General features: G+C 45.7%; 1 protein-coding gene and 1 pseudogene across 1 annotated transcript in view; one reads left to right on the top strand and one right to left on the bottom strand.

Annotated features, from left to right (window-relative positions):
* Positions 1-5,335: 5,335 nt before the first annotated feature.
* Positions 5,336-8,269, bottom strand: LOC103733599 (annotated as a pseudogene).
* A 329-nt stretch (positions 8,270-8,598) lies between these two features.
* Gpr39 (G protein-coupled receptor 39) overlaps positions 8,599-13,882 on the top strand; it is a 227,421-nt gene continuing 222,137 nt past the window's right edge. Inside the window, exon 1 of the mRNA XM_008832467.2 lies at positions 8,599-9,643. Within this exon, the coding sequence (XP_008830689.1) occupies positions 8,794-9,643 (850 nt within the window). The 5' untranslated portion in view covers positions 8,599-8,793. The remainder of the gene's footprint in view (positions 9,644-13,882) is intronic.

Raw genomic sequence — 13,882 nt, 5'->3', positions numbered from 1 at the left:
GAGAGAGAGAGAGAGAGAGAGAGAGAGAGAGAGAGAGAGAAACTTACATAGGTACACATAATTAAAAAAAAATAAATCTTTAAAAAAATAGAATCGCACAGTGCTTTCTAACAAGGTTATGGTGAACCATAGCTGTTGATCTTATTTCAGTGAAATTCAGCATGTTATAAATTTAATCAATATTTTGTTATACCACAATGGGATCCAGTGTGTTCAGAATTGCTTCAGAACCTTACCAGCATGACCAATCAGCTTTACCGGCATGATTGACAGTAGCTCTGGACCATGACCATAAAATTTGTGACTCTTCGCTCTTGCCTAGCACTTCCTAGGTTCCTGAAACAGTTGTAAGTGCCTTATCTATATGATGGCATTTAATGTGGTGAACAAGTCTTTGAGGTCAGTTGCTACTAAGTCTTAAGTTTATAGACCAGGAAGCTGAGGCACAGAGACATTAAGAAACACACCCAAGGGTATATACCTAGCTGGTAGCAGACTTGGCTCCAGAGAATGTGTTTTTATCCAATGAGCTATATCAACCCATTGAAAAGAAATAGTAATACCTGATCAAAAGTACATCCCTAGGAAGGTCATGGGCCCTGGGGGGACCTACTACTGTTGTTTTGCTAAATGGACATACTGCCAAACTGCTTTCTGAATATTTATGTTTATATTCCTAGATTAGTGCTGCTCTCAGCCTTTGTTGAGAAAGCTTCTTTCTGCAGTGGGCAGTGGTTAATGCAGAGACTCCTAACTGGTCAAAGTGTTGAGAAAAGTGACTGTTGAATGCTCAGCCCTAAAAGGGAAATCTTTATCAGCCCCACAAGGCTTAGCAAGCAACACAGAAGAGGAAAGAGTATAAAAGCAGGGGAGTGGGGAGGAATGCTGGGAAATAGGATCAGTCAACATTTCGGCAAAGGTGGGGGAGGGGCTTATGAGGCTCCACCCCTAGCTGAGGAGCTATTGGCAGTTGATGTCTTCATGGGTAGGGAGTGTCCTTTCTCCTCAGAGGTATGAGGTTGCCCATGCTCGTGGATGGCCCCACACCCAGGCATGCACATTTAATTGGATTAAGTGGGTTGTTATTTTGAAAAACAAAGAGAACATGAAGACAAGAGGGATGTGTTGGTAGGAAGAGGGGCAAGATGTAGGAGTTGGGGGTGGATATGATCATGATACATTGTACAGATGTCTGAAATTGTCAAATAAATAAAAACTTTTTTTTCGTCTTTTTGAGACAGTATCTCCTTGTAGCTTCTGCTGACCTGGAGCTCACAATGTAGATACAGGCTGGCCTTGAACTGACAGGGATCTGCCTGCCTCTGCCTCCCAAGTGCTGGGATTAAAGTGTACACCACCATGCCCGGCTAATAAAAACATTTTTAAAGTAAAAGACCTAATAAGTACATATAGTACATGCCAGGTATTTTAAAGCTTTATTTATCATATTTTTAGATTCTTTATGGGTATGTGTGTCTCTGTGTATGTATGTGCATATGTGTATGCAGGGGCCATCGTAGGCCAGAGAGGGCATTGGGTCCCCTGGAAGTAGAGTTACAGGCAGTTGTGAGCTTCTTGATGTGAGTTCTGGGAACTGACAAGAGCAACACATACTGAGCCATTTCTCCACCTCCCTGGTTCTCTTTATATACATAACATTTAGTCCTCAAAGTAAGGCCAAGAGACCTACTGCTATCTGCAGGTTACAAAGGAGGAAACCAAAGCACCAAGAGGTTAAGTGAGTGGTAAGGCCCAGATTCAAACCCAAGAGTCTTGCCTCTTGAGTGTTTCCTGTTTCCACATTCTCAGAAGAATCAGTGCATGGATGCAAGGTCAATCCTGAATGGATATGTGTAGGATTACATAGCAAGAGGCAGTAGATCTATAAGAAGATTCTACTGCCAGGCGTGGTGGCACACTCCTTTAGTCCCAGCACTTGGGAGGCAGAGGCAGGTGGATCTCTGTGAGTTCAAGGCCAACCTGGTCTACATAGTGAGTTCCAGGCCAGCTGGGGATACACTGAGATCCTGTATCAAAAAGACCCAAAACAAACAATCAAATGAACAAAAAAACAAAACAACGCCCCCCCCCCGCAAAAAATAGAAAAAGATTCTACTATAATTTCCATCAAGGATAAATGTACTATTTCCTTTGACAATTTTAGGGTAGAATATATGTAGGGTTACTTCCCAAGTAGACTGGAGATAAGATAAGAAAAGATAGTTTCTCCTTTACCTAGACAGTTTTAATATAAGAAAACCAAGGGACAGGGGTGTCCAACCTTTTGACAATGTAATGTGACAATGTCTTCTACAAATGTGTTGGGCTGCCTTCAGAGCTATCCTGGGAAGTGTCTCAGGGACCGTAGGCTGTACACACCTGTTAGGACTTAGGGGAAGCTGAAGAGTTGATGAATGGGCACTGTTTCTTCCCTATCCTCTGAGCCCCGCCCCTGTGTACTGTGCTGGGTGTGCACCCAGGAGAAGCTGGTAGAACGTGATTCCTGGCAGTCCCAGACTACAGTAGCTTTGCAAATATATAGGACAAGAAGTATCAGAACTGCCTACCCTTGGCTGCTCCTGCACAAAATAGCCACTGTGTTTCAGGTTATCTAAGAAATGGAGTACCTTCCAGGTAATAGAGACACATTGCTTTCCACTGAGCTCAATGTAGCCAAGCCAAAGGAAGAAAAAACAGGTATGCTTAACAGAATATCTTATCAGCTATGCCTTACCTAAACCTTTGCTTCTCTCTCTCTCTCTCTCTCTCTTTCTCTCTCTCCCCATCCTAATTTTGATATGAATATGAACAATGTGCAGTAGCCATGCATGCCTCAGCCAGAACACTGTGCTGTCTTGAAATCAAGCCCCAAACAACCTAGCCCATTACTTCTGGATTCAGCCTCAGGAATGTTTTCAAGGCATGGATGGAATGTAGTCAGATTCTTTGCCGGAATGCATAAAGAATGACTTCTAACCCAATCTCCAATATAGTTCTCTCATCTTTGGGCCCTCATTAGCATTTGCTGGGCCTCCACTATCTGCATTTCTTTTGGCTTGGTGACCTTCAAGTTCCCACTAGAATGGCCCACTAAACCCTGCACACAACATTTTAGGGCATTTCTGGTAAAAAGGTCCAGGCTTCCATATTCCTCTCACACAGAAACCAGTTGCAAAAGTCTGTGAATCACATGATCAGATTTATCTCAGCAATGGCCTAGCTTCTTGGTACCAATTTTCTGTATTAGTTACTTTTCTTGTTGCTGTGACAAAAGCAACTTAAGGAAGAAGGGATTTATTTTAGCTCCCAGTTCCAGGGTGCAGTTCATTATGGAGGAGAAGGTGGCAGAAGTGTGAGGTGTCTGGTCATGTTCCAACAGGAAACAGAAAGAGATGAATGCTGGTATTCAGCTCATTTTCTCCTCTTTACTCAGTGCAGAACCCCAGACCATGGCTGATGCCACCCACACTTAGGGTGGATCTTCCCACCTTAATTAACCAATCTAGAAACACTCTCCGAGGGAAATCTTGTCTGAGCTGAGCAAACTGGATTATCATGCTTATCAGAGGATGACAGGCAGGAAGCAGCTGGAAAGAGAAGGAGGCACCGCTGGTGACACAAAGACCTTTCCCTCAAGCATGATGTTCTGCCTGGTACAGTTTTGTCCTTCACAGGGAGACAGCACCATAATGGGGAGAGGGCTTAGGTATCAGGTAGACTTGGCCTTGAATATTGCTTCTGGAGTTTTCTGGTTGGTCATTTAATCCTCCATTCTTCAATTATCTCATCTATAAAATGAGGGTAACAATATCTACTTGGCAGAACTGTGAAGATCAAAAAATCTCATGAATTGCTGGGTGTGGCATTTAATTCCTTCTGGTTGGTCATTTAATCCTCCATTCTTCAATTATCTCATCTATAAAATGGGGGTAACAATACCTACTTGGCAGAATTGTGAAGATCAAAAAATCTCATGAATTGCTGGGTGTGGCATTTAATTCTGTGTCCTTCCCTATAACCCACTGTTGGGGTAAATTTAAATGAAAATGACCCTCAAGTGGAATTTGGGTGGTCATGTGGTCTTCTACTAAAAATCAGATGGAGGGAAGGTGCTATAGCTTGTTTCTGCAGATTTGGAAGTGTCTTCACTCCATTTTTGAACCCTCTAACAGGTACTTTGCACATGGGATTCACTCTGAGGAAGATGCAATGATATTTTCTCAGCAGAACCAGCCCAAGGCACTGTGGTCCCCTGAAAATAAGGAGGGGACCAAAGACTAAATGGGATTCTAGATCAGCATTGAAATAGCACCAGGAGGGTACACTAACCTTGTTCCTGCCAGGGCATGGAGCCCAGGCTTAAGCCACATAGCTTACTCTATGCAGATCAAGGAACCCCTCTAGCATAGATTTACAGACGGGGTTCTGAAGTGCTGAGCAGTCACTTCTGGAGTGGGGATTCCTACAAGGTTCTTTCAAATGCTATCTAGCCAGTCTTACATGCATACACACATGTACCTGTGCGTGCATGCACACACACACACATAAACACACACACAGAGAGAGAGAGAGAGAGAGAGAGAGAGAGTTCTATTAATGTGTTAATGTGCATGGCATATGATTGGAGCTCTGAAAAGGACTAAGAAATTTTAAAAAATATTTTATTTATTACTTTTATTTTATGTTTATGCATGTATTGCCTGCATGTAGGTAAGAGCACCCATGTCGTACAATGCCCACAGAGGTCAGAAGAGGCTGTCGGATCCCCTGGAACTGGAGTTACAGATTTTTTTAAGTTATTTATAGGTAGGCTGAAGGAGACTTGGAAGAGTCCTAGATTCTTTTTTTCACGATTTAGTTTTATTTGTGAGTCTCTCTGTCTCATGTGAGTGCTGCAGAAGCCAGAAGAGGGTATCAGATCCTCTGGAGCTGGAGTTACAGGCAGTTGTGAACTACATGATGTGGGTGCTGGGAACTGTACATGGATTTTCTGCAAGAGCAACAAGAGCTTTTAATCACTGAGCCATCTCTACAACCCTGATTCCTAGTTTCTTAAAGCTTTGAGAAGAAAGAATTGGGCAGGGGTAGGGATGAATCCCCTCCCCGTGTGTGTGTGTGTGTGCGTGCGGTGTGTGTGTGTGTGTTTTGTGCACGTGTGTGTACTGGGGATGAAGAATTCTGTGGGTGTGACCTAGGGCTTCTCAGTCAGTCACTCTAGGATAGCAAATGACCTTTTGCAGAGGATTCTAATCTGGAGCTATGACAACTCTTTTTTTTTCCCTAACTCAACAGACCAAAAGTTCCAGCTTTTTAATTGAGCATGTTCACAAGAGGTTTAGTCAAAAAGACCAAAGCCCATGTCATCATCAGACTCCTCATTCTTCTTTCTTCGCTTCCACTTTCTTCTCCTCAGCTGGGGCAGCTGCAGTAAAAGGGGCAGGACCACCACTGGAGCAACACCAGCTGCCGGAGCAGGTCCACCAGCCCCTACACTGCAGATGAAGCTCCCAATGTTGACATTGGCCAGGGCCTTTGCAAATAAGCCAGGCCAAAAATGTTCAACAGTGATACCAGCTGCTTTAATGAGAGCATTAATCTTATCCTCCGTCATGGTGACCTTGCCATGCAGGATGAGGGTGAAGTAGATGCAGGCGAGCTCAAACACGGAGCCCTTACTGTGGACTGCCACACAATACTAGTTGCCAGATGAAGTGCGGGCGCACCCTAAGGCAGCCTTAGCTTGCTTGGAAGGACCCAGCACCTTGGTGGCAGCTGAGGAAAGCTCTAATCTGGAGATATGACAACTCTAAGAGCCCAGGCTTACCCCCTTCATATTTCTCCCTGAACACGGTGACACGGGTGGGGGGGGGTGCTGAGCATACCAAGAAGGAAGGGTAAGCCTGGGCTCTTAGAGTTGTCTCTCCCACCAAGAAGATCAAATAGCATAGACTGAATGGTGAGGCCTCCAGGCTACTATGTTTAGAAAGCTTTGGAGACCCATTGTGGCAGGAGAATAGGCAGGAGAGTGGCATCCAGATAAGCACATGGAAGTTGTCAGTTGGTAGAAAGACTGAAGACTTCTCCACACCAGTGATACATGTGACAAAACAGAACATGAACAGGAAAATCAGGAGCTATACAAAAGCAGGAGACTAAATGGTCCCTAAAGGGCTGGAGGTGCTGGAGTGACAGGGGATTTGATCCTCAGCCTGTCCCAGACCTCTAGTCACTTCTATTCTTGGGAGTGTCTTTCTCTTTCTTAATAAGCTGTCTCTATTTCTACCACCATCTACCAGTGCCTGGCCAATTCTTTGTTCCATGACAGAAGAACCTGGAAATCTAAGCAAGTGTCCTGCAAACTCCAATCCATACTTACCACACTGTGAGAGACAGAAAAGATGGAACCTTTGGAGCTTTTGACTTAAGAGAGGGAGAGAGGGACAGAGAGAGAGAGAGAGAGAGAGAGAGAGAGAGAGAGAGAGAGAGAGAGAAAGTCAGTTAAGATAAAGAATCTGGTCCTTTATACCCTACTCTGAGATACTGTCAATCAAGTAATCCCCCAGGTTGGCAAATCATGGGTCCAGGGTCTGTTCAGAAGATGCAGTTCCTGTATTTCTCTTCGTATAGTATCAATCAGAGCATTTGCTGAGACTCTGCTTTGTTCCCTTCTGTTAGGAGTTCAGACTGTGGGGTCAGGAGTTGGACAGGTCTGGGCTAATTTTTAAGTCTTTCTCATGATTTATGCGAATCAGAGCATTTGCTGAGACTCTGCTTTGTTCCCTTCTGTTAGGAGTTCAGTCTGTGGGCTCAGGAGTTAGACAGGTCTGGGCTAATTTTTAAGTCTTTCTCATGATTTATGCTTTCCAATTGCATGTTTTAAAGGTATTCAACACACACAGTGAAGAGATGAGTACAGTCAAGCAATTTCCATTTTTTCACCTTCTAGAGTGATTTTGTGTATATATATCACACCTAAAATCTAATCTGTTAGCACGATTTCATTGCACCTCACAATAGTGTTAACTGTAGTTGTCCTGTCGTAGGTAGAACTGTAGATTAACTCACGTTGCACACCTGCAACTTGTCAACCTGTGGGTCTTCCTACTTCCTCTCTCTCCTTTATCCCTGGGAACTTCCCTTTTCAGCTCCCTATTGCTCTGTATTTGGCCTTTTCTTAAAAGTGCACATAGGGCTAAGGATGCGAGCCAGTAGAGTGCTTGCCTAGCATGCATGAATCCCTGGCTTCCATCATCCCCAGTACCTCATAAACAATATGTAGTGGCCCATACCTGGTAATCTCAGCAATCAGGAGGTGAAGGCAGGAGGATCTGAGTTCAAGGTCATCCTGGCCCACAGGAGAACCCCATCCAGGCAAGATAAAAAATTTAAAAATGCATACAAACCTGTGAGTTCTTCCTTTCAAATTCACTTTTTTATGGTCTAGGGGACTAACCTATGGATAAACCAGTTCCTTGTCTTTAAAATGATGGCTTAGGCAAGGTAACTACAGAGGCTGTTTTCAGGGTAGGGCTAGGGTTAGAAAAGATCCCTTTCTTCCTTCAGGGCTGTAGTGCTTGACTTAGGGTGACCCCTCCACCTCCTATTTAGCACTGTCAGGTCAAGTCTGCTCACTTCCTTACCCCACCCCCATTTTCGATTTTTGGGTTAGAAGGTTAACACTGGCCTACTGGAGGCTTTCCTAGCCCTCCCACCCCCGCCCCCCATTTAAGCAGTGGCCCTCTCAGACAGCCAGGCAGGCTCCTGCTGTGGTCCTTGAGTTTGGGGAACAGCTCCTCCCAGAGGACAGGCTTCCCCACCCAGGCAAGTGAGCCAGAGGTGACTGCATCCATCCATATGCATGTTCTCAATTAAAGACTTCCCGCCACTGGGGAGAGAAAGGCTCTGTACCGAGTGAAACCAAAAGGACCCCACGCTGGCTTTTTGGGTCCCAGGGAAGGAAGTCGAAGCAAAACACTAGGAGGCTTGGAGCTCAGTCTGGCTTTTACGGGTCTCTTAATAGCCTGGTGGGGGCCAAATTCCAGACAGCTATTCATTCCAAATATCCAGGAACCCCATAATCTGGGCGCTAAGGTGGAGAATGTTTGCAGGCTCCTCCAGGGCTACTCTTCGCCAAAGGGGTCATGCAAGGCCGGGCATCCAGGGAGCCCTGGACAGAGGATAGAGTGGGGACACAACGAGCGGCTCGAAGAAGTTTGTCCCCCTCCAAGCCCAGGAGCACCCTCGAGCTCCCCAGGCCCCGCGCCTGCATGGTGGCCTGGGAGGCGCGGCGACAGTATCACTGTGTTGAGTCAGACCCCGCAGTAGGGCTGGTCCCTCAGCCAGGCCGCTGAGCTGAATTAACTGTGGTTAATGATTGACCGCTGGGACGCTTCCCAGCTTCCCGCAGCTCCAAAGACGGCTCTTCTGGAGGGCGGGCCCGGGAGGCCAGTGCCAGGAACCTGGAAGGGAGGGAAGAGCAGAGTCCCCGGGCGCAGCGGGTCTCACTCTGGAGCTCCACGGGAGACCAGAACCTCCTTCCCCAGGCTAGTCCCGCCTCACCCCTGCGCAACCAACTCCAAACTCCGCCCCCAGGCGCCTTCGGGGATCGAGGTTGAATTGCTCCAGGAAGTTTCAATGAGGGCGCCGAAATATTAAGTTGACCAGCCAACTCCCGTGACAGAAAGTTCTGCGCCCAAGCTGGCCAGTTGCAGTCAAGAAGTTTGGGCTCCCCTAGGAAGAGAAAGAAAGGGAAGTGGAGACATTTGGGGGACCTGGTGACCTGGTTCTCTCCTCATGGCTTTATCAAGTGACCCCAGCAAGGACTGCTCCCGTGTCATCGATCACAGCCATGTCCCCGAATTTGAGGTGGCCACCTGGATCAAAATTACCCTCATCCTGGTGTACCTGACCATCTTCGTGGTAGGCATCGTGGGCAACAGCGTCACCATCCGGGTGACGCAGGTATTGCAGAAAAAGGGCTATTTGCAGAAAGAGGTGACAGATCACATGATCAGTTTGGCATGCTCAGATATCTTGGTCTTTTTGATTGGCATGCCCATGGAGTTCTACAGCATCATTTGGAATCCGCTGACCACTCCCAGCTACTCATTGCCTTGTAAGCTCCACACCTTCCTCTTCGAGGCGTGCAGCTACGCCACGCTACTGCATGTGCTGACCCTCAGCTTTGAGCGCTACGTGGCCATCTGTCACCCCTTCAGGTATAAGGCAGTGTCTGGACCTTGCCAGGTGAAACTGCTGATCGGCTTCGTCTGGATCACTTCCGCTCTAGTGGCACTGCCCTTGCTTTTTGCCATGGGTACCGAGTACCCCCTGGTGCCCACTCACAGGGGACTCATTTGCAATTTCTCTCGCACCCGCCACCACGAGCAACCAGATACCTCCAATATGTCCATCTGTACAAACCTCTCCAGTCGTTGGACCGTGTTCCAGTCCAGCATCTTTGGGGCCTTCGCGGTTTACCTCTTGGTCCTGGTGTCAGTGGCTTTCATGTGTTGGAATATGATGAAGGTGCTTTTGAGAAGCAAGCAGGGCACTCTGGCAGGGTCTGGGCCACAACTGCAACTGAGGAAGTCGGAGAGTGAGGAGAATCGGACTGCAAGAAGACAAACCATCATCTTCTTGAGTGAGTCGGGGATGCAGGGGGACCAGGGTCCTCTTCCTGTGACTCTATAGAAAGTCTGGCCGTAGAAGTGTAAATCTGAAGACATTGGGACTGATGTGCTGTGGTAGAACTAGGACCTTGACGTTGATCTGGGGTCTTAGTGGCTAGGTGTCTCTTCTCAGCTTTGGGAATTTGTGGTCTGTGACTAGGAATCAAAGGTCTAGTACATCCTTTCTGTGACCTCAGGCAGCTCTCAAAATTTCTTGGCTAATTACTGAGAGATAGTAGGGACAAATTAGGTCACACAGGGCAGGTGAGAGTCCGTAGACAGAGTGATTTTATCTTACCTGATCCTTATTCTGGAGAACCTTCATCAGGAAGGGCGATTTGTCCCCATTTTTCTCTTCTTTGGGAGAAGCAATTTGTCAGGAATACTTGCTATCCAAACAGCTGTTTCCCCTCAGGAGCTGTCTGTAGGTCTTAAGAAAGGAGCTCTGTACTCTGGCAGGGTACTGTCTCTACTTGGTTTCTGATGCTGCCTTCCTTTCCAGAACAGTGAACAGGACTTCTTGTTTAATCCAGAAAATCCACCTTTCCAGATTGCCTAGAGTCTAGCGAACTGACCTCCCACCTCTTAATGTCCCCAATTTCAGTGCAGTCAAACTGTTTGCTTTCCAAACTTCCTAGTGATACAAGTGTTTGGAATTGAAATCCATTTCTGGACTTACAGGGACTATTTAAAGCCCACTGTAGGGAATAAGCCTTCAGAAGAGGGCCTTTGGGGACTGGGGATGCTGCTCAGTTGGTAGAGTACTTGTGTGGCATGCACATCTGGGTTCCATCTCCATCACACAAACCCCAAGTGACTGCACACCTGTAATCCTAGCACCTGGGAGGTGGAGGCAAGAGGATCAGAGGTTCAAGATCATCCTTGGCTGCATAATGTTTGGAAGCCAGCCTGGGTTCCATGAGATCTTTTCTCAAAAACAAAACCAAAGCAAAACAAAAAGCCAAAACCAAGGGCTGGAGAGTTGGCTCAGTGGTTAAGACACTGGCTGCTCTTCCAGAGAGCCTAGCTGGTTTCCCAGCACCTATATCAGGTGACTCACAACTGCCTGTAACTTCAGTTCAAGGGGATCTGATGCCCTCCTCTGGCCTCTGTGGGCATACCCTCTACCCCAGACACACACAGGAGACAGATAGACACACACACACACACACACACACACACACACACACACACATGAGCACGCACAAATAAAAGAACTAAATCATAAAAATAACAACAAAACTAAAAATGGAGAGTTTTGTTGCTGTCTCAGGGCTTTAACCCAGTCATATGTATGTGTGTGAGCAAAGGGTTGGAAAAATATTTTTCAGCAGAAATAAGAAAAAGGTAACATCATAGGTGTGAGAGCCACAGGGGAGTTATAAGAATGCTTCTCTGCTCTCCTTTCCCTTTCCAGCGTGATGTCCCAAAGAAGTCCATTCTTTTGGTGGCAGAAACCGGAGGAACTGGTCCAGATCAGGGTTCAGGCAGGAATGAAAACTACAAGTTATTTAGGTCTTAGGTCAGCCTCTGGCTGAGGGTGGGTCAGCTGCTGACTTGATTTTGATCTAAGTCTGTGCCAAATGCGAAGCATGAGCTTGCTTGACTGGGATGTTCATCTGGCATCAAGGCTGTGTTCCAGATGTGGATAGGGTCCCCAGGACACCAGGGTGATTTCCTGGTTCGAGTTTCCTGAAACTAGGAAGTGGACTAAGGACATGTAGGTAGTGATAGAAACTGTTTTTTAAGACAGAGGCCACTTCTAAGTAGAGCTGGGAAAGAAATTCTTGGCTCTGGGTCACCCAGGTTGTGTCATTTACATAGCACTCACCTTGTCCTGCACTCATGCATCAACATGTTCTGTCCCTTCCATATAAGGCTTGGCCAGGGCTTTCCAGTCCTTTTCTGTGTCATTGGTTTCTTTCATATATTAAACTTTTGTTAAAATATTTATTGTTTTATTTTAATTTTTAAAATATTTTATTTATTATTTTATGTGTAGGAGTATATTGCCTGCATATGTGAAAGTGCACCTGTGTCATGCAATGCCCATGGAGGTTAGAAGAGGGAACCAGATACCCTGGAACTGGAGTTATGGTTGGTCGGTAGCCACCATATGGGTGCTAGAACTCAAACTTGGGTCCTCTGCAAGAGCACCCAGTACTCTTAATTGCTGAGCTCTCTCTCCAACCCCTTATTTCATCTTTAAAAAAAACCATTTTTTATTTTTGTTTTATGTGTACGAGTGTATTGCTTGTGTGTAGGTAGGTGTACTTGTGTCATGCAGTGCCTGTGTAGGTCAGAAGAGGGTGTCAGATTGCCTAGAACTGGAATTACAGACTGTTGTTAGCTGCCATGTGGGTGCTGTGAATTGAACCTGGGTCCTCCAGAATAGCAGCCAGTGCTCTTAACTGCTGAGCTATCTCTCCAAATAAATAATTATTTATTTTTTATGTGTATGTTTGTGTGTACCTTTGAATTCATATGCACCATGTATGTGCAGGTATCTGCAGAGGCCAGAGGGCATAGGATCCCCTGGAACTGGAGTTATATGTAGTTATGAATTGACTAATGTGGGTGCTAGGAACAAAATTTGGGACCTCTGCAAGAGCAGTAAGTGCTCTTATACGCTGAAACAGCTCTCCAGCCCCTCATATGTTCGTCTTTTAAAAAATTAACTTACTCATTTTTATTTAATGTATATGAGGTATTTTGCCTGTGTGTATCTAAGTGCACCTATGTTGTGCAATGCCTGTGAAGGCCAGAAGAGGGTATCATGTCCCCTGGAACTGGAGTTATAGAATGTTGTGAGCTGCCATGTGGGTGCTGGGAACTGAACCTGGGTCTTCTGCAAGAACAGCTAGTGGTCTTAGCAGCTGAGCCATCTCTCCAGGCCCTCATATGTTAATCTCGATGCCTCTTTTTCTCCCTACTTTACTGCCACAGCTGTGCTGGGTAATTTATGTTTCATTTTATAAAAGAGGAGTTGGAGGTTTAAGATCTGGGCTGGGGATGTAGTTCAGTTGGTAGAATGCTTGCTTGGCATGCATGAAGTCCTAGGTTCAATCTTCAGCACTGTATTAAACTAGGAGTGGGGGCACACATCTCCAATTCTAGCACTCTGGAGGTGGAGGGAGGCAGATCAGAAGTTCAGGGTCATTCTCAGCTAGGATATGCTGGGATATATGAGATCCTGTTTCAAATAAAACTCCACCTTAGTCAGATATCTTGGCCCACACTTTTAATTCCAGCACTTTAGAGGCAGAGGAAGGTGGACCTCTGTGAGTTCAAGGCCAGTGGGGTCTATATAGCAAGTTCCAGGTCAGCCAGGACTATGAAGTGAGACCTTGTCTTAAAAATAAAACAAAACAGGGGCTGGAGAGATGGCTCAGTGGTTAAGAGCACTGGTTGCTCTTGCAGAGGACCCAGGTTTAATTCCCAGCACCCTCATGGCAGCTAAAAACTGTCCATAGCTTGAGTTCCAGGGGAATTCAACACCCTCTTCAGACTTACATGGGCATTGCACAACATGGGTGCACACATGTGCATGTAGGTAAAACACTGATACACATAAAATTAAAAAAAATAAATTTTTAAAAATAATTTATTGAGAATTTCATACATGCATATAAGGTGTTTTGATCAAATCTATGCCCACTCCCTCCCTAAATAAAATACTTTTAAAAGATTAAAAAAACAAAACAAAACAAAGCGAAACAAAACGATCACCTCATGGTTAGAAAATGAGTGTGTGGCCCAGACTCCCACAGCCACGTGATGCAGGGAAATGATACAATGCAGAACTTAGGCAAGGAAGGAACAACCAAGCTGGCATGATGTTGTTCTGAAAGCTGGCACCAGGGAATCCTTGGCAGTAACATGACTTGGGGTTATGGCAAGGGCACTGAAGCTAACACAATCTTGGTCATCCATTGCCTGTTGCTCAAAATGTTCCAGGTAGGAAAGATGCCATGTTTTGGATGCCACGTTTGTGGGCTTGAGCATTTATTAAGAAGCATTTTTTTAAATTTCTTAATTCCTTAGGCATATCTTCTCTTGAACTGTTAGCTATAATTTATGCTTTAAAGATTTTTTTTATGTATATGTGTCTACCTGTATGTGGATACACGCATGTGTATGTGGGTGTTCAAGGAGGCCAAAAGAGGGTATAGAATCCCCTGGAGCTTCACAGAGAGTTGTGAAGATTAGCA

This window comes from Nannospalax galili, unplaced genomic scaffold (assembly GCF_000622305.1).
Source record: "Nannospalax galili isolate Female #2095 unplaced genomic scaffold, S.galili_v1.0 scaffold995, whole genome shotgun sequence".
In the NCBI taxonomy this organism is placed as follows: Eukaryota; Metazoa; Chordata; class Mammalia; order Rodentia; family Spalacidae; genus Nannospalax; species Nannospalax galili.
This window is presented reverse-complemented; position numbering and strand designations above follow the sequence as displayed.